This window comes from Centroberyx gerrardi, chromosome 12 (genome assembly GCF_048128805.1).
Source record: "Centroberyx gerrardi isolate f3 chromosome 12, fCenGer3.hap1.cur.20231027, whole genome shotgun sequence".
NCBI classification, from domain to species: Eukaryota; Metazoa; Chordata; class Actinopteri; order Beryciformes; family Berycidae; genus Centroberyx; species Centroberyx gerrardi.
In genome coordinates, this window is record NC_136008.1 from 3,026,407 (window position 1) to 3,052,467 (window position 26,061).

At 43.1% G+C, this 26,061-nt stretch overlaps 1 protein-coding gene across 1 annotated transcript; it reads left to right on the top strand.

Annotated features, from left to right (window-relative positions):
* The first annotated feature begins 458 nt into the window (after positions 1–458).
* plekhf2 (pleckstrin homology domain containing, family F (with FYVE domain) member 2) lies at positions 459–24,382 on the top strand. The gene is made up of 2 exons (XM_071913955.2): positions 459–590; positions 23,524–24,382. The coding sequence occupies exon 2, from the start codon at positions 23,535–23,537 to the stop codon at positions 24,276–24,278; it is 744 nt and encodes a 247-aa protein (XP_071770056.1). The 5' UTR covers positions 459–590; positions 23,524–23,534; the 3' UTR covers positions 24,279–24,382.
* The last annotated feature ends 1,679 nt before the right edge of the window (positions 24,383–26,061 follow it).

Genomic DNA, 26,061 nt, shown 5'->3' on the forward strand with positions numbered 1-26,061 from the left:
TGGAAGCTGAATTGAACAGAATTTGCTAGTAGTATTTACCAACTGACAACTGGTGAGCGGTGTTTTCTAGTATAAACACACAAAAGCTAAAGTGAATGGTATTGCCAAGTATTAATTACCACCTGACAGCCGAGGTGAATGCCACTTTCCAGTATTTGCAACCTGACAGCTGAGATAAAAATTATTGTCAGGTTGTATTTACCAACTGAAAGCTGAATTTAAAGGTATTTTCTAGTAGTGCCACATGAAAGCTGAAGTAAACGGTATTGTCACGTTGTATTTGCCACCTGAAAGCTGAGATGAGTGGCATTTTCCAGTATTTGTCACCTGAAAGCTGCGGTGAGCGGTATTTTCCAGAGGGAAAACTACCATGTTTCCTACAGCACGTGAACGCAGCGCCGCGCTGCCCAGCCTGTCAGCGGAGCCATATTGTTATTTTATTTCCAGGCAGGAGAGTTTCCAGCCGCTGTCGCTGTCTGCGGACACAGCGGCCAGGTTGGGAGGGAGACACACTTTTACCGACTCTGTCTGGAATACTACACAGTTTCACATTACTTTAAAAAGTTGCCGGACAACGAAGCTACCGTCGGGTATGTATTTTTCTCGATTAAACTTGTTTGTGTTGATGTGTTTCACAGTTCGGGCATGCTAACTAAAGCTAGGCAGGTTGCTACTTTTTTTCCCATTCATGCTAACGCACGCTAGCTGGCATTGGGTAACGTTAGCCAGCTAGCATAGCGTAGCAAAACCTTGAATGCGATTTTCCCACAGTCATAAAGTGGACAAAATATAAGCGGCTGTCTGTAATGTGACAAGTAATCAGAGGGAATTAGCGTAGTTAGAATTAGCAACAAATGAGTATTGTTTTGGAGGCGTCGGCTAACTTCTGTACCAGCTGGCTAACGTGAACTACACACCAGATTGGCAAACTTGGGCTGTAACTTAGAAAGTCCAGGATCTACAAACGCGGAAACCTTAAATCGTGTTGGTAAGAAGTGTTTGTGAGTTAAGATAGGGAAATATATTCGTGATGGCTCCAGCTACATGGTGTGTACTCCTGAATGGCTCTCCACGGTCAGATGGGAATCCTGTGGCTCAGGTCAGCGTTGTTTATTTATGTCAGGTCAGGAGAGACTGGAAACTCACCATGTGTCAAATGTTCCACGGCTTATGTAACGTTAGGTTAGTTGTTAGCATTGATTTATGAGTCATTATACAAGTTATCCAGTGAAGGTGTATGTTCATTATATGCCATATTAGTTAGAGTGGGGGTTAATATCACCCAGTAATGAAATGCTGGTACACTGACTGTGGCTGGTTAGTTTTGTTTTCTCTTTCAGCCACTTTGGCAGGAAACCTACCATCATTTGGAAGTCTTATTCTATAAAAATTAAAGTGATGAATCCTGGCTGGTGAATGTTTTCCCCCCCTCAAAAGTTTCCTACCCTTTGGTCAGTTGTAGTGTGGTTACACAGTCTTAAATGCTCTAATATTTTACGGTTAGTTTAAAAATCCTCTTGACAATGTGGCCTTTGTACCTTTTGAGGTCAAAGGCTAAGCACATGTGGTCCAGCTAGCTGGTATTAAGCCAATTATCCGTTTTCTACTAACCTGCTTTCAGTATGTTATTCTTAACCCTTTGCACTGGCCGCATTCCTGCCAATCGCAGTATATGTTTAGCTGTTTACCTCTACAGTGTATTTGTCTGAAACTTAATGAAGTCAAGCGTCCCATCAAAGCTTTTTTCATAGAGACATGAGCAGCGTTAATTTGGTCTTACACAGGATCTGATGTAACTAACTGTTGTCTCATGGTGTTAAACTGAGCACCAACATAGAAACCTGGGTGGACGTTGGAGGAAATGATGCTCTGGGTGAGATGTTAATGTGTGTTTCATCACCTCTGCCATCAGATGTAGAAGTGTGTAATTAGCTTGTATTTAATGTGACAAGTCTTGTAGGACGTCCACTTCGTTCATACGGATTTACACAGAGAAACTACAGCTGATTATGGCTGCAGTCTGTGTTAACGTTGGTATTTTATAGCATTGATGCTTTTACCAGAGAAGCGTCAAGTGAGTGAGCAGGCTGGGGTTCAGAGTCTGGTTCAGGGACTCTCTTACAGGACACATGACTGCTGCGGTTATCAAACCTGTGATCTTTTTGTTAATGGGATGTTTCTGTGACTAAAAGGCTGCTCTGCTCTTTATATTAAACATCTGATGAAGCAAGATGTTGCTCTTCCCTGAAACTCTCCATGTTGTCTGAACTTGTGAAATTGGCAACTTGGTGCAGTTAGGAAAAGTTTTTCAAGTCGGGGTTTAACCTAAAGGTGATAGTGCACAGGGACAAAAAGTAAAGATGGAAAAGTGCAGTTTAAATAGTGGCTTGTGTATTGGGTATTCTCGCATTATTATTATTCCCTAAAAGACTGAAAGTTTGAGGCGAGTACTTTCACCAGACGGTTCCTGTCAGGGTGGGAAATTACCACCAGTAAATGAAGAACAAGAAGCCTCTGGGTTGTGACTTGCAGGATGGGAAACTAGCATTCTCAACACTTGGGCAGGTCCATTGTGATTTATCAGACACTGTGGCGATTGGATGAGAAAGTTTCCAACCTGGCAAGTCAATCAGCAGAGGTTTCTTGTTCCTTTTTTTTGTCTTGGTGTGGTAAAACCAGTTCTTCCAGAGCTAAAGAGGGCGAGGCCAAGTGAGATGAGCTACCTGCTAGGTTAACCCTCCCACACACACACACACACACACACACACCAGGATGTCTGGTCTGGGTTGCTGTAATCCAACACCCATCCTATAATCCAATATGGCTCTGTTTATAAATGGATGCAGATTAGAAGTATAAGAATATGTGACTTCCTCTCCGACACGTCAAGCTGTTTACCTTCACGTTAGCAGCTGAAAGGTGTTTATTGGCCTCTGCCCTCGTCCCTATAAAGCTGTCAGATTTACAGCAAATTATGGCAACAAATCACGTTAACTAGCGGGTACAATAAATATCCCGGATTTTGTCTCAGTGACTTTGATGCAGAGACATATCAACAGTTTAGAAAGTACATTCTTACTGACACGTACCACAGGAACAACAGGACTTTACATACAGTGTAATGGGACAGTAGAGTTTACATATGACTCTGCATTGAATACCCAAAGTGGTCGTTTACTTGAATTTCAGTGTAAGTCAGAATTTCACTTCTGCTTTCTCCATGCGGCCTGTGGCAGGTCACTTCATGTCATACTCACTCTAGCTTGTCTCCTGTGTGTTAAGATTCCTCTCAGTTTCACATCCGCTCTAATTAGTTGGCTTACATTTATTTTACCTTTTTGCCGATGTACTGTATGAACTTAAGGCCCTGACACACCAAACCGACATCAAAGAACCAGCGGCGACGAAGACCGACTGTTGCGTCGCCTGCGTCCAAAAAGTTGCACTTGAACACACCGCAAAGACTACAGCCGACGGCCAACTAGCATGTACGTTCTGCGCCTGCGTGAGGGGAAATAACTCTCCATACCAGCAGGTGGCGGTAGTCTGTATTCGTCATTCAAAAAGGGAAACCGGAAGACCTAGGACTGCGGATATACAAACCGTAAACAAAGCAGCGTTTGCTTACCATTGTCACACCACTCTCGCTCATCACAGACGGTTTCGCTACTTCTAATCGAGAATATGTCTGATAAGAAGTTGCAAATGGCGCTGGCGTTGTCAGTTGATACCATTTTCGATACCACGGGGGAAAAAAATGAATTTTCAATCTTTTTAAAAAAAAAAAATTGTTTTCATGAAATGTTTACATGAAAACAATATTTTAAAGTTGTCTGAGATCAAACAACACATTTTTGATTGACAGGTGTCGATCGCCGTCATGATTTGCCTCCTGGCCTCTGCAGCAGACTGTAAGCAACTAATAAAAAAAACACATAGACACAGAGACAGAAACTAGTCTCTTAATATCCAACAACGCAGCGGGACATCCCGGTGCAAACGAGACAGATGGACGGACAGACAGACAGACGCACGCTTCTCCATAACGTAGGCCCGATAAAACTCATTCAAAACTTTGCCTATCAGAACACTTTTAGCTTGTTGAAGCAACAGATACCCACCAATGATAGGGAAAAATCAGCAGGCCTAGAGTTAGTGGATTATTGTTGACAGAATGATTTTAATCGGACATTTCAACGTCCGGTCGAGCCTTCTGACCGGCCCGGACAATGCATCTGAAAACCGGACAGTCCGGTCGAAAACCGGGCATCTGGCAAACCTACTTGATAACGTTAGCTAGCTCTGTAGCTAACGTTTGGTTTGCTAGCTAAACTAAAACGGATGATGTGCGGGGTACGTTAACGTTTCTGATAAATGTTTAATGCTTCAGTGATGTTGAAACGGGAGCTTTCGCTAACCTCTTGAAATTCTTTATATAGACTGCCGTGTCGGTCCTTAAGGTGCTTCGCCAAGTTTGACCCAGCTGACTGCCACTAGTGAGAGGAGGGGCTGTGGGCAGCGGTGCAGGGTGTGTGTGTGTGTGTGTGTGTGTGTGTGTGTGTATGGCTAGTGGAGGCGGAGAAATAATATGTTTGATTTTTCATTAAGAGAAAGCACAGCTGGTATTGATACTGTTGCAAATGAGTATTGTATCTAGGGCTGAAACGATTCCTCGAGAAACTCGAGTAACTCGATTACTAAAAATCATCGATGCAAATTCTTTGCATCGAAGCTTCGTTTAATCCATATAACTATATACACACTCAGTGTTTAGCACGGATGATTATTACTGTTGCACAACGCGCTGGAGAAAGAGAGAGAAAATAGCGAGGGGCGAAGAGAAGAGACAGGCCAGAGAAAACGACAGAAAGTGTCCAAAGTTTCGGATCCAGTGTTGCCAACTTGGCGACTTTGTCGCTAGACTTAGCGACTTTTCAGACCCCCCTGGCGACTTTATTTCTCAAGAGCGACTAGCGACAAATCTGCCGACTTTTTCTGACCATGGGAAGCAATGTTAATGTGTTGAATCCCAAAGCATTTGGCAATAAATTGGTTCGGCTGATGCTGATTTTCTCTACTTGCTTGTCTAATCCAGAGAGGTCTGACGGTCACAGCGCTTCCCACACAGCGTAGCTCCTTCCCTCCGCTGAGAGCAGGGACTGTAGGATAGGGTCCACTTGTAATTGCTACCGGCGTACGCCGAAACTGGCCGGGTGGGCGGAGTCAGCGCTTAATATTAAAACGGGATGAGATGAAGGCTAGTAAAGAATGCACGTTAATTATGGCTATATGTAATGGCTAGTTAAGAACGTAAATCAATATGGTGGCTAGTTATGATGTCCCTAAGTTAGCTAAGTTTTGCTCAAGAAAATAACCACAGAAAATAAAATGCTGCAGTCAATTTGTGAAAGCCTGAGCTTCATTCATGTTATTATTATGATAGTCACACACACATACACACACACACACACACACACACACACACACACCTACTCCCCTCACAGTGATGCATAAAATACCCCAGAAAGCAAAATATTAGGTGGTGTAAGTAGCAATTGGAGCCTAAAATGCACCAGTCCAATACAGCAGGTATATTCAGTTTAGTTTGATTGCAGTGAGTAGGGTCAGCAGGTGTAGGGCAACCCTTCAACATAGCAAATAAATGTACATTAGCCAGTCTTATGAACTTGTATGATATTTAGGCCTAGTAATAAATATCAATAATAATAATTATTTCACCTCGTTTTCAGTAAATCACAGTGTCGTATGGACAGCTTCGTGCGGACAGCTTTTCTCTTTTGTATATTTACTATTGCTCTTTAATAAAGCAAAAGTATTTCTTATCCGATTACTCGATTAATCGATGGAATAATCGGTAGAATACTCGATTACTAAAATAATCGATAGCTGCAGCCCTAATTGTATCAGTTTCAAATTTTTAGTATCGATACTTTTGACAACCCTAGGCCAAACACAAGAAATTTTCAAAAATTTCTAGAAATATTGTATCAAAATGAACAGAGCGTCTCTTTCCGGTAAACAGCACGTTTCTGTTGATGACTCACCCTGCATGAAATTTCATCTGATGAAATTTTGATAACCGTTGGAATTATTCCCTCCACCCCCTGCTGTTTTTTCCCAGCATGCAGCTCACGTCAGCTGCAACATGGAGGAAGGAGTGTTTTTGGCTGCTTCACCTAAAACTCGAGAGACGGAGAATATTCCTCCACAACCGAGTGTCCGCCCACTTCCTCCGTATCTCATTAATATTCATATAAGCCCCTCCCACCCCACTGAAACGCGTCAGTACACGGAAGCAATTCGCTCTCCATTCCACTTCATGACGTCTTTAAAACTTAAGCCACTGAGATGTTTTTCTGGCAGAGTTTGCTTGGATCCACCTGACTGACAAGCCAGCAGGAAGCAACGTGGTAAAAAAAACATATTTCCAGACTGATGCAGGCGTGTTGACAGTCAACGCTGCATCATGCACTCAGACACAGAGCAGGATGTTTGGTCTCTCTTACCTGGATTTGCATGCGTCTTCCCTGCATGGCAGAGAGAGCAAGGACACATTAAAGCTGCACTGGGCAAGATTTTTTAATATAAAACTCCAGTCGTCTTGTCAGCTTAAATCACAAAGTGGTGCTGCTACAGAGAAGAGCGTCCCATCTCCTTAAAATGAGACGCTGTAGAGTCACCCTGTTTGCCCAAATGAAGTTCTGGGGTCAGATATGGACACTGCTCTACCCACAGAAAGTGACGAATCGAAACTTAAAGAGTGAAATCAATACTGTCTCCTAAACGGCAGCAGAGAAAGCTGGACTCACCAACGATAGATCTTTTTTTTTTCTCTCGTCTCTTTGGTTTCTTTTCCTGCTTTCCACAAATCGTCGATTCTCTGTGATCTATTGCTCCGGTAGAGGAGACTGGAGGATAGTGTTTTTTTTTTTGTTTTTTTTTTTCTCTCACCATTCACTGCCATTGTCTGGAGGAACAGTCTGAAAATCACTTAAAAAAACTAGTCATGCTGCTGAATTGTGTTGAAGTGAATCTCTTTCTTTATGTTTATTAAACCTTTCAGTTTGAACAAGTGGGAACACTGAAATCCAGTCGGAGGAAACTTATGCCGATGGAACGAGGAAAACTATACTTTTACCAATAATTGTAAATAGGCGGAAAAAAGTTGGGAGACTTTGAAAGTAGATTCTGCCAATCTATAAAACGAGTCTCTCATCTTTTGTCGCTTATTTACAATATTTATAATAATAATAATAATAATAAGACTACCTAAGTTCAGCATCACCTTAAACACTCGTGCCGACCCACAGCTTTCCTCTACCCGTCGGGTTATTTGCATTCAAAAGGCTGAAAGGTTAATCTGCTGCACACATGAGAGCAGCAGAACGAGAGAAACAGATGCAGCACATTCCTCAGTGAAGCCGTCCTGTCAGTCCCGTTTTACACACACCTCCCAAAATCCTGTGGAGGAAGCCTTTCCATTTCATGCTATAGTATGTGTTTTATACTACAGGGCAGGATTTAATAAAAGGCCAATATTGTCCGGATATATTGGCAAATTGATATCAGTAGAGCCCTATCAGAGATGCAGAGGCAGCTTGGTTCTGATCAGGGGAAGTAAACAGACTTAATTGTTTATTCTTTCCAAAATTCACGGGTTACTTTCACTGTTTCATTACTAAATCGATTTTTTTTACAACAGAAATGGATCTCTGCATGGTGATGGTTACTTGTTGAAGCGGCTGGTAGAGTAGACAGCCAAAACTTACCTGCATTTGGTGGCAGGTGTGCGTTCTTGATTAATAATAACTTTATTTAGCATTTTTTTGGAAAACAGAGGTTTACAAAGGATAAAATAATACAAGCAGCGGAAACAGAAAGCAGTTAAGACAACATAACGTAATGAAAAAACATAAATGCCGTACCATACATAGACCCCGTGCATCTTGAACATGCAGCATTGAGATTGGACAAAGATTAGAAGTGTCCCCATTCCACATTTTATGGATATATGCTTTCACTATCACTTTTTTTGTGACTTTTTTGTCACCTGCTTCCGCTTTGTGCAGGTTTGTATTACAGCAACAGTGCCAAAGACGATGTTCTTTACTGTGATTTGGGGTACAGTGACGCCAAATACTGATTAGAGTTCCTGTAGTAGCAGTAAAGAATATCCATCAGGTTGTTTTGACTTTTTTACAACAGTTGCCAACTCTTGTGAAATGTCTGTGAAGTTTTCTCCAAAGTAGAGTACATACTGTACGTAAAGATGAGAAGAAACTTCATTGATCCACGTGGAGAAATTGGGGCACTGCAGGAGTAAAAGTGATGGGATACAACAGGGAAAGAAAAATAATCTAAACAAAGACTAAAACCCAGGAGAAAACAAGAGAGATCACCGCCTCGCCGCCTGGTTACCACAGAGTTGGCCGATCAGTTCCAGCTAGTCATACTTCACAGGAAGTATCGGCGCTGTCGGAGCGCGTCTTTGACCTGTCAGATCGCTCGGCTGGATCTACAAACTGTATGACTAAGCTGTTGAAACCCGTATGAGTGGCAGAGAAAAGTTCGAGGCTCCTGCCAGTGAAAGCAGAAGTGAGCAGGGAGCAGACGATCCTCCAGGCTGCAGCTCTCAGCAGATTCACTGACTGGACAAAATCTCAACCGTTTTTTCCTCTTGATTCATTCGGCAGTGGTGCAAGAACACTAGTACCACCACTAGTAGATAACAGTATCATTTGGCTTAATTTCCCTGTAAAATACAGAGAGCTGCAGCCCTAATTCTTCAAACCAATGTTTTTATTATGATAAAGTATCCTAAGAACAGTTATTTTGGCCCTGCATCCTGCACTAGAACCCGGACGTAGGAATAAAACACAGGTGTGGAAGCAAGACTGAAGTTGTTTTCACACTTGGTGCGTTTCCTTGAGTCCAAACCCGAGTTCGACTGCTCCGAAGCCCCCCAGCATCGCTCCTTTGGTTTCACACTGTGTTATAATTCTGTCAAACTGCGGTACGTTTGTGTAAAACATTCGTCATCAACGTGAGTCCGTCAGATGCAGTTTATCGGTGAAAATGCCACATATGGATAACAATGTGCGCTTTGCGTTCTTTGCAGTGATTTTATTTATTTGGTGTCACTACCAAAATGTGCACAGCAGTGAGCGACACTTGCGCCCGTGTGCCTCACATGCAGTCAAGACTGCACTGTCCCCTTCTGAACGGGACGACATGGATATGTGGTTCAAAATCAGATCCCAAGACATGTGTCCTACATGCAAGTTGTTTTGCTCAAATTTGTTCAAATTGGATTTTGTCAGCGTTGCAGTAAGTAAATCTCACTGCATTCACGTCAGTATGTTTCAGGCAAGGGTTAAATTGCCTTTACCTTTTTTTTTTTTTTTCTTCTGAAGTCGTGGAGTTGCACCAAAATTACCGGCATCTAAAGAGCAAAGTTTGTTACTTTGCACATCCGTCTTTCCAACATCACTGTCAGTTCATATTAGTATGGGACATGGGTTAGGCTGCATCCTTGAATAGATATGAGCAATCATAAAAAAATATCAGCTATGAACAGCAGTTTGGATTTGAGCCTGAAGGTCTGCAGTGTGAAGACAGCTCACGATTACATCACTGCCATATCAACTTTAGAGAGGAAATGCAGATTAGGGCCGCCGCCTCTTTCCATGACTTGGACTGACCAGGTGAGTCCAGATGAAAACTGTCTCTCCTTAGTGATTTCATCCTCTAAATCCACTTCAGTCACGAAGGAGGAAGTGTAGACGAAGGGGAGGAGACTGGTGACGGAAATTTAAGCCTCGAGTCAGTTGAGACAGATTGTATCTCCCAGTACAAAAGAAGATGTAAACCAGTAGGAGGTATTAAAATGTTAGGAAGGTTGACCTGATATTTTGCATACTTGCTGTGGGTATCCAATCTCTAACTCAACTTTCACGGGGGATTTTGCAGCCGTCTCTTTTGTCAACGCTGACATAAGGGTTACTCCACTTTCACATTTCCTTGTACTTCGTAAGTTGGCCTGGCTCTACTGGAAGTCATCTCTCTGCTGACGTCGGCATGTGGCCTTAAAAGGGAAAGAGTTCGGTTGGGAAGGTCTTTACTCATCATGCTGGTCAGCAGTTGATCCTGAAGCCAGCTGAGGTCATCAGGGAGCGACTGCTGGAAATGACTGGTCACTCTGGCCAGTCACTGTTTTCTAAGATTATAGTAGCTAAACTTAGACTTACCAAATGTGTTGTGTGGTCATATCATTAATTTAGACTTTGCACTTACCTTTTATGGGATTTTTTACTGTAGTTTTAATTGCGTAAATCATTGTACATTTGCAGCTTTTGTTTGTCTTGGTGCTGCTTTCTTGGCCAGGTCTCCCTTGGAAAATATTTTCAATCTCATTGGGACAACTTGCTTAAATAAATTAATTGGGCCAAATGAAAAGAAAGCATTTAGTAATCCTTCCCTTTTAGGCCGTATACGACACACCAAACTCCTTTTACATTTCACAAGAGCGAGAGCGTAGACTGTGTTGCAGAAGCTGTAATCCCAGTGCAGCTGAGCTGTCATTTATCATGGGGTTTGGTCTGTTATTACTGTGATTATTACCCTGGGCCTGGTACCAAGTCACTGTGTGGTTTTCAATCTGTTTCACTTGCTTTTGATTTCTTCCCTTGAAAGCTCTGGAGAGCAGAGTGTTTATGTGATTAAAAGTTATTGTGATGAGCTGAGAAAGGCGTTTTCCCTATTCCTGCGTAGCGGTGGACTGTCTGGAAAAGTATGGAAACGTGTATTGAAAAGTTTCAGAACTGTACTAGTAGTGTAGGACAAAAACTTGTTTCAGTCACAATTTACAGACTGCACATTTGATGCAAGTCTAGACCCGCTGTCATTTTTATATGTTGTGATATTTGTTGTTGTAAAGAATAATTCTAAACCATAGAGTAACATGGACTAGTTTATAGGGCTGCCCCCGACCAAAGATTTTCCTAGTCGACTAGCAGTGTTAGTTCAAGCCATTAGTCGACTAGTCGTCGTACGTTTATGATATTAATTTAATTATTTAAATATATATTTTTTGAAAAAACACACCCAAGTTGCGGCTACTCGCGGTCAGACACACCAGTGAAATACACTCTGGTTCACAGGAAAAAACACACCCAAGTCGCGGCTACTTGGGTCAGAAACACCGGTGAAATACACTGTGGTTCACCAAAAAAAAAAACACACGACTAACTGACCAATGAAAACTTGGTCGACTAAGACTCTTCTCATCGACGGTTTGGTCGACTATTAGGGGGCAGCCCTACTAGTTTAATAGATCAAATAGATCCACATTAGACCACAGACTGTCATTTGATAAGACTGCATCCCAAAGAAACACTTAAACACTCAAGCCTTTGCTGTCAAATTTGACTTGTACTGTTATAGGTGCAGTGAAACGTATGAACACAACGGTCAAACTTTTAGGGAAGGAAGTAACAGTGAAATTAAACAATTCCTCATTTTGCTGGGGGCCTCCGCGTTGGGCAACCATGAGCCTAGTCAACTGTCATATCAATAAGCCACTATTGTACTAATGAAGAAGAAGAAGAAGAAGAACTGGGTAGTTAGCATGAGCCGCGATAGCCACCGTGGCTGAACAGACAGAGAAGAGAGAAACTCAAACTGCATCAACAGAAAATCCAAGGAAAAAGACGTCACAGCACCAAAGATGGAGACTAAATTAATGATTACCACAAAGATCTGGAAAATGTATGTAATGTTTAAATGGAAAATGTTTAGGAAGCCTTGGCACAGGTTTTTGTTCCTCAAGGTACAAGAACCTGCCGGATTTCTCCTGCAAACCTACACTCACCGAGCACTTTATTAGGAACATCATACTAATACTGGGTAGGTATCAGCTTTCAGCTCTGTGTCAACCGGCTACCAGAGTGACATCTGCCTCCAGGTTGGACGTGTTGCATTCTGGGATGCTTTTCTGCTCACCACAGTAGTAAAGAGGTTATCTGAGTTACTGAAGCCTGAAGACTGTTGTGTGTGAAGATCCCAGGAGATCAGCAGCTTCAGAAATACTCAAACCAGCCCGTCTGGCACCAACAGCCACGCCGCGGTCAAACTCACTGAGATCACATTTTTTTCCCCATTCTGATGTTTGATGTGAACGTGAACTGAAGCTGCTGACCTGTACCTGCATGATCTTATGCATTGCACTGCTGCCACATGATTGGCTGAATGGATAATTGCATGAATAAGCAGGTGTACAGGTGTTCCTAATAAAGTGCTCGGTGAGTGTACATGCTCTGTGTAGTGGGTTCATGTCAGTCACTGTGTTTAGCTCAGAAGTTCCCACAGCTGCTTCAAGCTGAGATCCTCTAATTAAACCTCCCCCCCCCCCCCAGGTTACAGCTTTGACACGCCTAATAGTCATATTACATGAATTGTAATTAAAGAAGCAAGCCTGTATGACGGGAAAGCCAATTGTTTTTGTCCAATTCAAAGTGGAAAATTACCTCCAGCTGCCAGCCAAATACTGGTAAATCAAGTATGTTGGAGTATTTTACCCATTCGTTTTGCATGTAATCACTTATAGTTTCGTGGTCCTGTTGTATTGTTAAGTTACATTGTTACTGTTAAAATCTACTTGTCTGGTAAAATAGTGAAAGCGGCTTTATCAGGCACTGTCTGGTTCATGTCTAGGTCTTATTCTACCCATGCTAGATCATGGCTGACCACTGTTTATCCATCAATCAATAACTGGATAGATGATGGGACCTGTTGTTATCTCAAACACAATCTGCTAAGTGACCAAAGTGCACTGAGAGAATGGCTAATATGCTGTAGATACTGTGAAGTAAAAACAAAATAAGATGCTTTGATCAACATGGTTTATGTAGTTTTAATGACCCTTAAATATAGCCTAATGCCCCTTTTTGGAGGCATTATTATTGTATTTAAGTATTATTATTGAAGAGTAGTCCAGATGCCTGTGGGTGCTGGTTGGTCGCAGTAATACAAAAATACAAAAATAAATTATCCAGCCGCACACTGTGAGGCTTTGCTGAAATTGTAATCACATCTTTGTTTTTCTTATAGCATTTGCAAACAGGATTATAAAAGGAGCCTCACAGTGTGCGGCTGTATAATTTCTTTATATGGATTATTATGATTATATTCTGGGCAACATGCAAGTGCCGCAAACGCAGCCTGTTTAAAATTAGCCAGGAAACGAATGGACTTCAGATGAGTGGTTTCTCCAGTCACATTTTTTTTTTTTTGAGTCTCATTCCAGGTCAGTTAGCAGGTGGGAACCCCGGTTTAGATATCACACTGTCTCTCCTCACAGCAGATTAACCTCCAAATCCCCTTATCTGTGTTCATATTCACATTGCGGCGGTGTAATCCTGCCTGCAGACGGACAGCATGTTGTTGGCAGAGCGCGGTGTGCAGGTCAGACTCGAGCTGATAAAGAAAGACTTGGCGGAGTGGGACCTTGGCTGTCAAGGACTCGTCCCGTTTCACAGTCTGCACTCAGCACCCAGCAGAAAGAAGTTGAGCAGGTGCCAGGTACTACAGCATGAATCAGAGAGAGAAAGGAAACCCTCACACACTCAGATGATGCTCCTCGGTGTTTATTTGTAGCAACATTTCCGCCTCTGTTACACAGAACAGTGAGGAGAAACTGGGAAATATACAACTGTCAGGCCACAGGACACATTGTTCTACACTGTGCTGAAATGATTAGTCGATTGACAGATTATCGATTATAATTTTGACCAAAGATGAATCATTTGTCATTTATCAGGTAAAAACACCAAACGTGCTGGTTACACAAATGCGAAGATTAGCTGCTTTTCTCTGTTTCATATCATTATAAAATGAATACTTTGGTGTTTTTTTGGCTGAGTTTTTTTGGACTAAGTAAACAATTTGAAGAATCACTTTGGTCTCTGGTAAATTGTGAGGGCATTTGTCATTATTTTTGACATTTTATAGACTAAATAATTATCGATTGAAAAGATAATCGCTAATTAAAATAGTCATTAGTTGCAGCTCTGTTCCACACAAAGTAGATCCTTGACAGTGGAAATAGAAATAGCAATATGATACAGAGAATGAGACGGTGAGACTGTAATGCATAAAAACAAAACACAATCGATGAAGATAACACAAATAAACAATAGACAGATATTTCATCCCGGGATATGGACAGCAGCCACATACACACAGTCAGTTTTTTGGAGAGACTACAATATTCATGAATGAGTGTTAAAAGTCATAATGTATGGTTCACATTACAGCAGAGTCACTACACTGTATGTGTGGGCATAGGGAGTCGCTCCACTCCCCTGACCTCAGTGGCTTTAAATAACATCTGTAACCATCGTAACGTTTATGCCTCAAACCAATATGGCTGCTGCTATTGTCGCTTTACACGGTATTTTCAATTCATGTGTCAACACCGGTAACCGGAAGCGTTAAAACCTGGCGGACTCAAAACATGAATTTTTGAGTCCTTGAACTTCACCAAAGCTGCAGAGAGAGAGACAACATTTCTCTCATCACCTCTTCTGTGCTACTCCTGTGTTCACTTTATATGTGTGTGTGTGTGTGTGTGTGTGTGTGTGTGTGTGTGTGTAAAGCGCAGTTTTGGTCACATACACCAAGCCACACGTACATCTGATGAGGTAAACCACATGTGAGGTGCTGCAGGTAATCACAGCATGGGTTTTGATGTCACGACCGGTGTCTGTGTGTGTGTGGATGGGAAAATGACCCCCATCTGTGGCTGTAGATGCACTGAGAGCAGTTACAACATTTGTGATTGCCAGTAGTGGGGCCAAAAGATCTAGTATCTAGCAGAGAAAAAATCCAGCTGTGATTATTTGACAGAATATTGCAATTGCGATTTAAACTGCGATTCGTATCATCTCAAGTTTTTCTTGTCATAAATTGTTAAGAACTTTAAAATGGTTTAAAGTGAAGTGATTTTGATGTCAGTGTGCAGGATTTATGATGAAAGGTTTTCACCAGTACTGTACTTGATTGATGGACCAAAGATTACCTGCAGCTCTAAAACACCTTGTTCAGAAATCCAGTTTGGACGCCTCTCTCTTTTAAGCAATTAATTGCAGCCTCTGCGATTTGGAAATTGCAGAGGTTCATACTGCAATTTATTTTTTTATTTTTATTTTTATTTTTTCGATTGATTGTTCAGCTCTGGCCAGTAGGGAGAACAGGCTGAATATATAGATAGAAGTGACTGATATATCACGCAGGTCAGGGGGACGCTTGAAGACGACTTGATGTTTAGGAAGTGCTTTAAAGATGTGGTTGAGTTTAGAATCAGATTCTACAATATACCAGCGCTTGGTCATGATCTTTCTGAATTGTGAACCTAAGGGGGAATACCAGGTAAATACCAGGCAACACAAAGGGCTTTCTGATGGGCTTTTCCACAGTTTAAACACACTGTAAACACTGTGTTTGCGAGACAGTCTGTACTGAGGGCAGAAAACTAACTTGTATTTCAACATTCACCTGCCACTTCCACTTTTTTATCAGCTGTAGAGAAACTCCAACTGACACTTTGGCTGCGTTCACACTGCAGCTGAAAGCATGACTGTTCATAGTCATCCTAGAATAACTATCACTGTTCATAGTTATTCTAGGATGTAACCTATATCTGATACCAATATGAACTGATGGACAAAAAATATCAAAAGATCTTTCATCTGTTTTTGTGTCTACGCTTCTGCTTGTTTTGAACACATTTCAGTTATGGTATGTGCCGAGCTGCCATGGCAACAAAATGGACCACTGTCCCACATGAATGACGAAAGATTTTACTTATTGTCACGGCAAGAAAACAAGAAAAAGTGCGTCGCACACTCGAGCTGCATAAAAACATATTCTTTATTTGAAGATGTTTCGGACCTACTGCCTTCTTCAAGATCAAGAGTGACACCGACATATTCCGATTTGAGCGTTAAAATACAAGTCGCTTGTAAGTCACATGCTTTGGGATCCGATTTTCTAGCAAATACCCATGAAAAAATACGACTTCATTCACACTGATTAGAAAACATCATATCTGTGTCACATGTGAAGGGAACAAAACAGCTGTAGTGTGAATGCAGCCTTAGTTGTTGCCTTCATCATAACAGAAACTCGTCGCCTAACACAGAAAACACACAGCAGACTCGTCCGGGACAGCGACACAGCCTCATCCTCCAGCATCTGCCCTCACATTCCCCCCTCAGGCTAAATGGGTGTCCTTGTTTTTTGCGGCTGCTGTTTACAGCCACAGAAACCCTCTTTCTCTCCCCTCCCTGTCTTTGTCATCGCCACTCTCTGCCTTTAGCGTCTGACTCACCGCCTCCTCGCCTTCCCAGGGTTCCCAGTGTGCTGCTGCTGGAAGCGTAGCCACAGTGCATGTTACAGGCTAAAAAACACATCGTCCTGTCATTACAGTCCGGGCACGGAAACCTTTTTTTTTGAGGCTCAAAATTCACCCGCCACTTTCACTTTGTTTTATCAGACAATTTAGAACTCAAATAGAACTGCACGGGCTTGTCTGATTGGCCGGCAGATTGGACTGTGCTCGTTAGTGGTCGTCTCACCGGGGGTTTTTCCTGGTTTAAATTGGGTCTTTGGCGGTGCCGCTGTCGTGAGGCCACGATGACATCATGCACGATCATATAAGTGACATCAGCTGTGCAATTTCAGGGTGTCTGCAAGTTTAACCATGGTAAAACTAAGAATAAGACCTTTTTGGCCCATTTCAAAACTGAAAAACAATCCGGCAAGAAAACTTCAGTCATATCACAGTTACAGATCTGCATGACTGGGCTGATTTCTCATTAGAAGAAGCACGTTTGGCTCTGTGAAACCAAATACAAAAGCCGAATCTGCACGTGGAAGTCCGCTGAACTACCAAATGAACTAAAACACCATTGTGACTGCCTGAGAAACTTTGGTAATGTATCTCTGTATCTGTAGCTGTATATGTGCAGTGGGGTTTTAAAAAAAATTGAGACCAACAGACAGTGACTTATACTAGCTGCTGGTCGCAGCTAAAAACGGCACACCAAGAAACTTTTTTAAGACTTCTAAAACAACATTGAGACCTAAAGGTTGTACTTAACGTAGGACTTTTCAGAAGATGAACATGGGTAATCAAATTCAAGACATTTTAAGATTTTTTTCAGGACCTGCAGGAGCTTGGATTTGTTGCCAAATGCTGTGGGAGTCAACAGATGAACATTTTTCCCATGACCTGAAAAACTGGCTAGATTTGTCTCTAGTTGCTTTTGAGAAATAAAGTTGCGATCAGTTGGCATCAGTAGCAACTACAGTTTTAAGTCCCACCTACACAACCAGTTAGGAGAGATGTGCTGCAGTTTCTCCTGCTTAGCGAATTACAGAATACACAATTGCATCCGCTCTCTGCTAGTTGGATGGTTTCATTGCCAAAAATGTCCTTATGCAAGAAACCCCCTTTTGTCAGTCATGAAATCTTTATGTCCCATCTGCTGTGAAGAACTAATTTTCTTAATTCCAGTTAAATAGTACATGGGCGTTCTTGGTTTTGGGACGTTTTAATCTGCTTCTGTCTTGGTAATAAATGACCAGACTTGGAAAGCTGAGATAGAGGCCAGCGCTCCTAATGAATTAATCATGGGTTTATCTAAAGCCGCTGCTGTTCCTGTAACCCAAGGTAGCCCAGCCAGCCGCCCGGGCTGCATTGACATTCAAAACAACATAGCCTTCTCTGCCTTAGCATTACCAAACCCACTCAGGCAAAAAAATATCCTGTCTACCTTTCTCCCTTTCTCCCCTTTTATCCTCTCTCTCTTATCTAGCACTTCCCTATCAAACATGAAGTGGGGTCAGAATAATGTTTTGTTGCACTCGCTGTAAATCACTTTGGATTAAAGCATCAGCTAAATGCCAAGATTGTAAAAATGCAAATTGATGAGTGTAGCTTATGTTCCAGCTGTCAAATCAGTGGACGCTTTGAGAGCAGGTCCCAGAGAGAAATCCAAGCTTCATAACATTACACATGCAAGCTGAAGGACACTTTTAATCAAAGACCGTACAGTACTATATTTTTAGCCTGGGTGGCCCTGGTGGGAATCAAACCCAAGAGCAGTGTTGCCCGAGACGACGACATCTACAGCGTGCGGATGAGTGAGGTGTGAAGTGTTTGTCCCTGTCCTGGCTCCGCTCAGGCTAAACCCGCCTGTCCTTGAAGCCACAGGTGGATGGTTGGTGTGTGTGTTTTATTTTTTAAGATGCTATACCAGCTGGTGAATGGTAGAGTGATCCTGGCTCAGAGACCGGTCCTAGTCCTCCACTCACCAGCTGGCTGGCAAAGCCCACATGTCTCCTGGGTGGGAAACGAACACCAGCCACCAACCAAATACTGGTAAATATTCTAATAGTAAGTTTTTTGTTTTTTTTCTGATATTTCTTTTATTTACAATTTTAACAACACAAAAGAATTTGCATTAACATTCAAATAAAAAACAAAATGATATATACATCAAATAGATATATGTATATAAAAATAAATCGTCCAGATGGGCAATCCACTGAAATCAAAAGAGAAAAGTTAGAAAACTTTACTAGTTTCCTGTCCTTTTGTTGTGAAAATGGAAATTTCTAGTATTTTTTTATTTTGGGGGGGGTACAGTTGGAATAGGGGTGAGTGGGGAAAGATGGGGAATGTGGGTGGCAAGGGTTATTTTCTTTTTTTTTCCGAACTACTCTGTCCGCAACAATGCGTTATGGATATGTAATCTATGGGTATATACATGTATATGTGATAGATAGATAGATAGATACTTTATTGTCCTCAAGAGGAGATTTGGTTCCACCCTTTATACACAGCCTCACATACATGTACCCACATACCCACCACACAATATTCATAAAAAACAGGAAGACCACAATACATTAACAATACATTGGCACAAGACATTCATGTGGGTATGTGTATGTGAAGACTTATCACCGCTACACCCAGTAAACAGATTAAATAGCAATTTGATCACCAAATTGATGCATAGTGTTTTTAAGCTGTCACACCTGCTGCTGAAGGACCGGTCCTCCGCTCGCCGTCCGGCTGGCGGAGCCGACCTGTCTCACATCTCTGTTCTGCCTGCCAGCAGTCTGGATTTCACCTCAGCAGATGGTGTGAATCCAGCCCCCTCCATCATTATGGTCAAGTGGGGAAATTGCCTCCAATTAACAGCCAAATGCTGGTAAATGTTTGCTTTGGCTGGTAGATTTGTCTGCTCTAACAGCCTCAGTCCCAACAGACTCTCGCAGTCCGTTCCCCTTGAATGACTGCGTTCCTTTATTTGAGGAAGTCTTTTTTCGATAGAGACCTGACCAGGAAAGCATCATAGCACACATGAAATTTGAACAGCAATGTGTATGACGATCAATCACAGGCGAATGTAAAGCATGCAGGTGTGGAGAGAACAAAAATGATGCTGCTGTGTAACTTCTAACTCACACAAAGTCCAGATTCACTGTGAGCGCTCAGATATTAGACCAGTATAATCTATCATATCCACGTCGGTGCCATTTTTTCCAAGTTTCAAGGTGATTTAGGTGATTTAATCCAGGTCTGAATGTATGGAACTATATGAATGTGAAGCAGAGTGGAGCTGAATATGCGTGCTTCGTTAACTTTCCCAGGAATAAAAAAGGTATAAAAAGGGTTTTAAGTGTCTGAACTGGTAAATAAAACTGGAAAATAATAGTCGAATGATACTCCGCTCCTTCAAAAGAAAGTTGGCCTGTATGAATCTGTATATTGGCCTGGATGATGATAGATATTGGCCTTCAGATTTCTCATTTTCCTCCCTGCCGTGTTTCCGTCTTCCCTGATGAAAGCAATATTGCTAAAACACGTTTGTTGTCACTGCCGAGTAGCTCATTCATTCTGCAGAGCGCCGTCTATTTTCCCGGTTTGTTTACAGTTTCCTCAGCGTGTTGCACCCCGCTCCGTCTCACGTTGATTACTGGGTTGGGTGCCTCCAGCCTGTATTTACCCAGCTCTCTCTCCCAGGCCTTTGCTCTACATCCCCCTCATCTGTCTGCTGATGGGAGCTAGTTGCCCGACCGCGGGCAATGAGCCCTCACTAATAGGACTGATATGTCAGCAACCCCTCTTTCTCCCAGCAGCCCCCTCTCCTCTCCGGGGCTTTGCAGCACTAGCGAGCTCCCTGAGTTATTAGTGTCCAGATCACTGGGGAGCCCGGTCCGAGCAGCGCTGGCATCTGCTAGCTAATTAGCATCGTTTCTGGTGCTGTGGTTTTGGAGGAGGGCAGGAAACCGAGGGCGCGGAAACACCTACAGTTCATTGTCTTTGGTCCGAAGTTAACCATAGTTAAAAAGTTTGCTTTGTTGCATTCTTATAAATATATTCTTATATATTTGGTTAGGGTAGGTACACACTGCCCAATTACTGTCAAACCAGGGTTTGTAAGCAAAAGTCACATAGACTCAGAAGTAGCTCATTTACTGACAGAGTTTTGGCAGCCTGTCATCTTGCGAGATGGGAGTGTTTTGCAGCCGGGAGGTCAAAACAAATCTGATTCCAGTCTCTGTAATTTACATTCTCTGTTCTTCACACCAGGTAAGAAACCATGAATAAATAAATAACTAAAAATGAGCATCAGTCCAGACACACCAGGCATGTTTGGAGCGGTTTAATGGAACTCCCCCAGTTGGTTGGTTTGTCCAGGTGAGAGCGATGACCTTTGAACTCTAGTGGCACCAAATAACGGCAGCGAGAGTCTCAGTCCTCTAACAAGAGAACTGCGCTGCGGTTCGTTAATCCAACCGACTACAGGAAACCACCCTGAAACACAAGGGATTATGGGTAGAAGGAGATGGAAACAGTTCCTCATGCTTGGAAAGCCTAGCAGAACAAAATGAAGTCTGGACTGATGCTCATATTCAGCTGTTTCTTCATGTGTTCTGAACTGGTGTGAACACCACAGAAGAAGAGACAGACAAGAACATCATGCTGAGATAAAGTTACAGAGACTGGAATAGATTTGACAGAAGACTGGTTTTACTGGGCAGCTCCCAGTGTGAATGTGTGGAACTGTATGAATGAAGCGGGATGGAGCTGGAAAAAAACATGGAGCTTAGCTGACTTTCCCTTGAGAAATAATAATAAAGGTAAGAATTAATAACTTCATCTCTAGAGATTTGGGTGTATCCTACCCTGTAATAGGCAGCCCTTCCATCTCTATCATCAGTGACCTTTGACCTCTCAGATAGTGCTTCTACATGTGTAGAATGTGTGTTTGCCCTTGTGTGTATGTGTTTGTGTACATCATCATACATGTGAGCCTCTCTCTGGGATCGTGGCTCTGCGGTTGCCGCTGGCAGCGCCCAAACCCTCCGGACTCGTCAGAGAGCGCCGGCAGCCCTTCCATCTCTATCATCAGTGACCTCTGACCTCTCAGATAGTGCTGTAAGAAAAGCCTCGGGGTCGCTGCTCATGAGCCGCTCTCTGCTGCCGTTCGGGTCACAGCAGAGAAGCCTGCAGTTATTTGCTTTTTTAGTTTCAGACGTAACGCAGTACTCCCTGGTCTCTCTGGAAGGCTTCAGCAGCAGAATCACTGGATAAATGTACAGGAATTAGTCTTGGTGGCGTTGGTGCACAGAGACAGATTCACAACTAACAACACAAGATATTCTGATGCACAGACACCAGGAACTCACATACAATGCAAAGGGATAGTGCAAGAAGTGCAGTCAACTCTCCATATCACCCTACATATCCCTCCCTGGTTGCCTTTCATCTCCTGCAAGTAAAAACGACAACACAGTTATTTATCAGTGGATGGTAGTGTTGAATCGATTAGTCTATTAATCGATTAGTCGATCAACAGAAACGAATCGATGAATCGTTTGTCATTTGTCAAGTAAAAGTACCAAACATTTGGCGGTTACAGCGTCACGAACACTAAGATTTGCTGCTTTTCTCTTTACAATACTTTGTGGTTTTTTGTCTGCTTTGACATTTTATAGACTAAATGATTAATCTATTAATGAAAAAAAATTATAATTGATAGAGTAATTGATAATGAAAATAATCATTCAGTCAAAACTAGAACACATAACGCAACCAAAATGTGTTTGGAATCAAGCAGGAGAAGTGTAGGTAAAAACTGATGTGACATCTTTTGTTGTTACTCTTCACGTCAGTTCATATTGATATCAGATATGGGTTACATCCTAAAAATGACATGAACAGCCATCCAAAAAAAAAAAAAATCAGATATGAGCAGCAATTCGGAATTAAACATGAAGGCCTGCAGTGTGAACGGAGCCTCTGTTACTGTGTGTTGCATTTTATTCGATCCTCCATAAAGTCAAAGTTACGCTTGGTGCTCTCCATCCGTCAGTGGGCGACCGTATTTACTTACCTTCATTTACCTGCCAAACTTATTTTACTAATAAGAATACAAAACAATCATTGAGTCATTCTCTTGCCAGTTAAACATTGTAATTTAACCAGAAAATGATATTCCATCCTCTTTAATGACGGCCTTAGGAGTGACGGGGGAACTGTAAGTACCGAGTGTGTTTAGTGGCTGTTGCCCTCGAACGGCCGAGCTTCCTCGCAGGCTGATTGCACTGTGAACCGACACTCGGGGCGTTTTGCCCAGAACAGTGTTGGCAACTTCAAGGTAGTGGAAGCAAATTGAATTAGGCCAAGTAGCTTGAAGGAAACACGCTGATCAGAAATACTCATCATTAAACACGGAGTTACATCCGCTCTGACTGTGATTGGGGGTTTCTTATAATTTTTTTTATATAGAAAATATGGCAAAAAATAACTTCTTTCTCTTCTTAGCTCTTGTATTTCTTTTCCCAGCACTTACTCTCTTACACATCGTAGGGTCACAGGAATCCTGTCTAGGTGCTGTGACCTCTGACCCTTTACCTCCTTACTGTTTGTTGCTTGTAGTGTTGGTGCTCTAGGAATTGAAGCTTAATTTACTGTTGGCCTCACTGGAGTCCAAATGACTAAAGTATAAAATGCTGCTACCTGTTGAAGATGAACATGGAAGATGAACTTGGGGCTGCACTGTTATGGCGAAAATGATATTCCCAACCATTTTGCCAGAGATCCTGGTTGTAATTATTATTCTTGTCTTGATGATTTGAGGGAAACTGGAGCCATTGCAAAGGATATAAAAGTTGCAAAAATATTCCCCAGTTTAAAACCAGGGACCCAAGATGCTTTTACAACTATCGCCTAATTTTCTTCTTTATGTTTCTGAAACATTCCTGAAAAGCTGGTACACAACAGAATCCTGAATCATCTATATGCTTGATTATGTTTTATTATGTTTTATAGTGTATATCACCAGTATAGATTTAGAAATAACTATTCCACAGAGACGGCTTTCCTTCAACCTAAACCCAATCTTTCTCTCCTCTCTCCTCCAGGTGAGGTTAAGATGGTGGACCGGCTTGCGAACAGCGAGGCCAACTCCAAGCGCATCGGGGTGGTGGAGGGCTGCTTCGGCGCGGCGGGCCAGCCGCTGGCCATCCCGGGCCGCGTGCTGATCGGCGAGGGCGTCCTCACCAAACTCTGTCGCAAGAAACCCAAGGCGCGCCAGTTCTTCCTCTTCAACGACATCCTGGTCTACGGCAACATCGTCATCCAGAAGAAGAAATACAACAAGCAGCACATCATCCCTCTGGAGAGTGTCACCATCGACACCGTGCCGGACGAGGGCGACCTGCGCAACGGCTGGCTCATCAAGACGCCCACCAAGTCCTTCGCCGTCTACGCCGCCACCGCCACCGAGAAGTCCGAGTGGATGAACCACATCGGGAAGTGCGTGGGAGATCTGCTGGAGAAGAGCGGCAAGGCCCCGACCGGCGAGCACGCCGCCGTCTGGGTGCCCGACTCCGAGGCCACCGTGTGCATGCGCTGCCAGAAGGTCAAGTTCACGCCGGTCAGCCGCCGCCACCACTGCAGGAAGTGCGGCTTCGTGGTGTGCGGCCCCTGCTCCGAGAAGAAGTACCTGCTGCCCAGCCAGTCGTCCAAGCCCGTCCGCGTCTGTGAGTACTGCTACGTCCAGCTGACGTCCGGCGGAGGCTTCGGGCCGCGCTCGGACTCCATCGGCCGGTCGGGGTCGAAGTTCAACAGCAACAACCTATCGGACGATGACGACGAAGACGACAGCAGTGACTGAGGAGCGCCCCGCCCTCCCGACGGCCCCGCCCCTCCCCGTCCGCTCCGCTCGGCGAGGAAGGAACACTCTGCTGATTTCTTCGTTTTGTTTCTTTTTACCCCCAGCTACAGATTCACGCTCGACTTCCACCGTGGCTTGAAGTTAACCTGAGGATTAATTCATAGCGCTGCAGTGCTTTGGAATGGCATTCTCATTTACCGGTATATATATTTTTTTCAATTCCTCTAATTCAAGCAAGGGTAAAAGTTCTCCTGAAGCGTGGCGACGCAGCGGTGGAACGGGGAGCTGTGGTTGGTTGGGTGACCAGCAGAACTCTAGCAGAAGTCTGACTGTTGGACATTTCCGCTCCGCTCAGTCCGCCTTCTTCCTCGACTCCTAATTGGGCTGCAGACTTCACTACAGAAGACAATGGTGCTAATAAGAAATATTCCTCTCCTTTTCCTCTTCAAATCTGATTCCTATCAGGCTTGCTGGAGTCTATTTTTTCTGGATTTTTCTGCCCATGAACTATACAAGGTGACTGCTTGTGATTTCTGCAGGGATTAGCAAATGTTTGGTCATGCTTTGACGCTCTAACCTTGGTCTACTCTGTCTTTCAGGTATTATACCAAACAGTGCTTTTTTTTTAACAGATGTTTGGTATTTTTCTGCCCTATTTTGTAGATTTGTATTCCAACAAAATGTTGACTTTAACAAAGATCCCTTCACAGAAAAAGGAAACGTGTAGGTAATAGTACGCTAGACGCTTGATGAATTTAACCCGGAGCTTTCGTAGTTGCTTCTGACAAATCAGCTGAAGCTTTGGCGTTAGGCGACCGCACACACGCCGCTCCTCACGCTGAGTGTGTCTGTCTCCGGACGCCGCCGCTGCTCACACACACACTTGTGAGGAGTCTCGGCACAGCTCGGCGCATCTGTCGCTCCCAAAAATTAACTTGACCCTTTTGCCTATACTGTCACGCAGTGCCTTCATAGAAAATGAGTTTAGCCTTTAATAAGGAAAGGTTATTCGTTATTGAACCCAGTCTGCAAAAAACGTAGGCGTGATAGGTTGTCGCTGAAACACATTGGACAGCTGGGAGCCAAGTTGGAGGCTTGTTTGGTCGCCCTTGTGTGCTGCATAGAGAGAGAGAGCCACCAGTCAAATACTGTTAAATTTGAGTTTGCCTGGGAAGTTTGTCTTCTGTGCCAGACACTTTGGCAGGTGACCAACCATCACTCAAAAAGTCTCTTCCAAAATTATGTTTGGCTTGTTTAACAGCCATGCGGTGGTGAGTTTTCAGATTTCGCTGCTAATGTGTAAGGTGGACAACAAGGTTAGTTCCCTCCCCTGGATGTAAGCTCATACAGAAGCTGTTAGCTTACCCACATAGCTGTAGGCTTATGTAGAGGCTGCTGGGGATCAGCTGTGCGACCGGAACGATGCATGTAGGGAAACGTGGAGCTGGAGGAGCTTTTGGATCACCCGGGGTTTTGTTTTCTTGCCCGATTTGTTTTGGAGTCACAAAGCTGTGTCCTGGAACGCAGTTTACACCAGTGTGATGCTTCATAGAGAGAACAGCTCAGTAATGAAGATGGTTAGTGTTTGTGTAGAGATTGCATCGATGCCTCCAATGAATGGGATGCAATAATCAGGAAATCTTACTGGACCTGCTTTGTATTTTACACATGATTTCTTTTGAAATCCCAAGTAGGGCTGGGCGATACAGGCTGAGATTCACATCACTATACTGTCACATTTACCCCGATAACGATAAATGAAACGATAATTGTTTTATTTTTC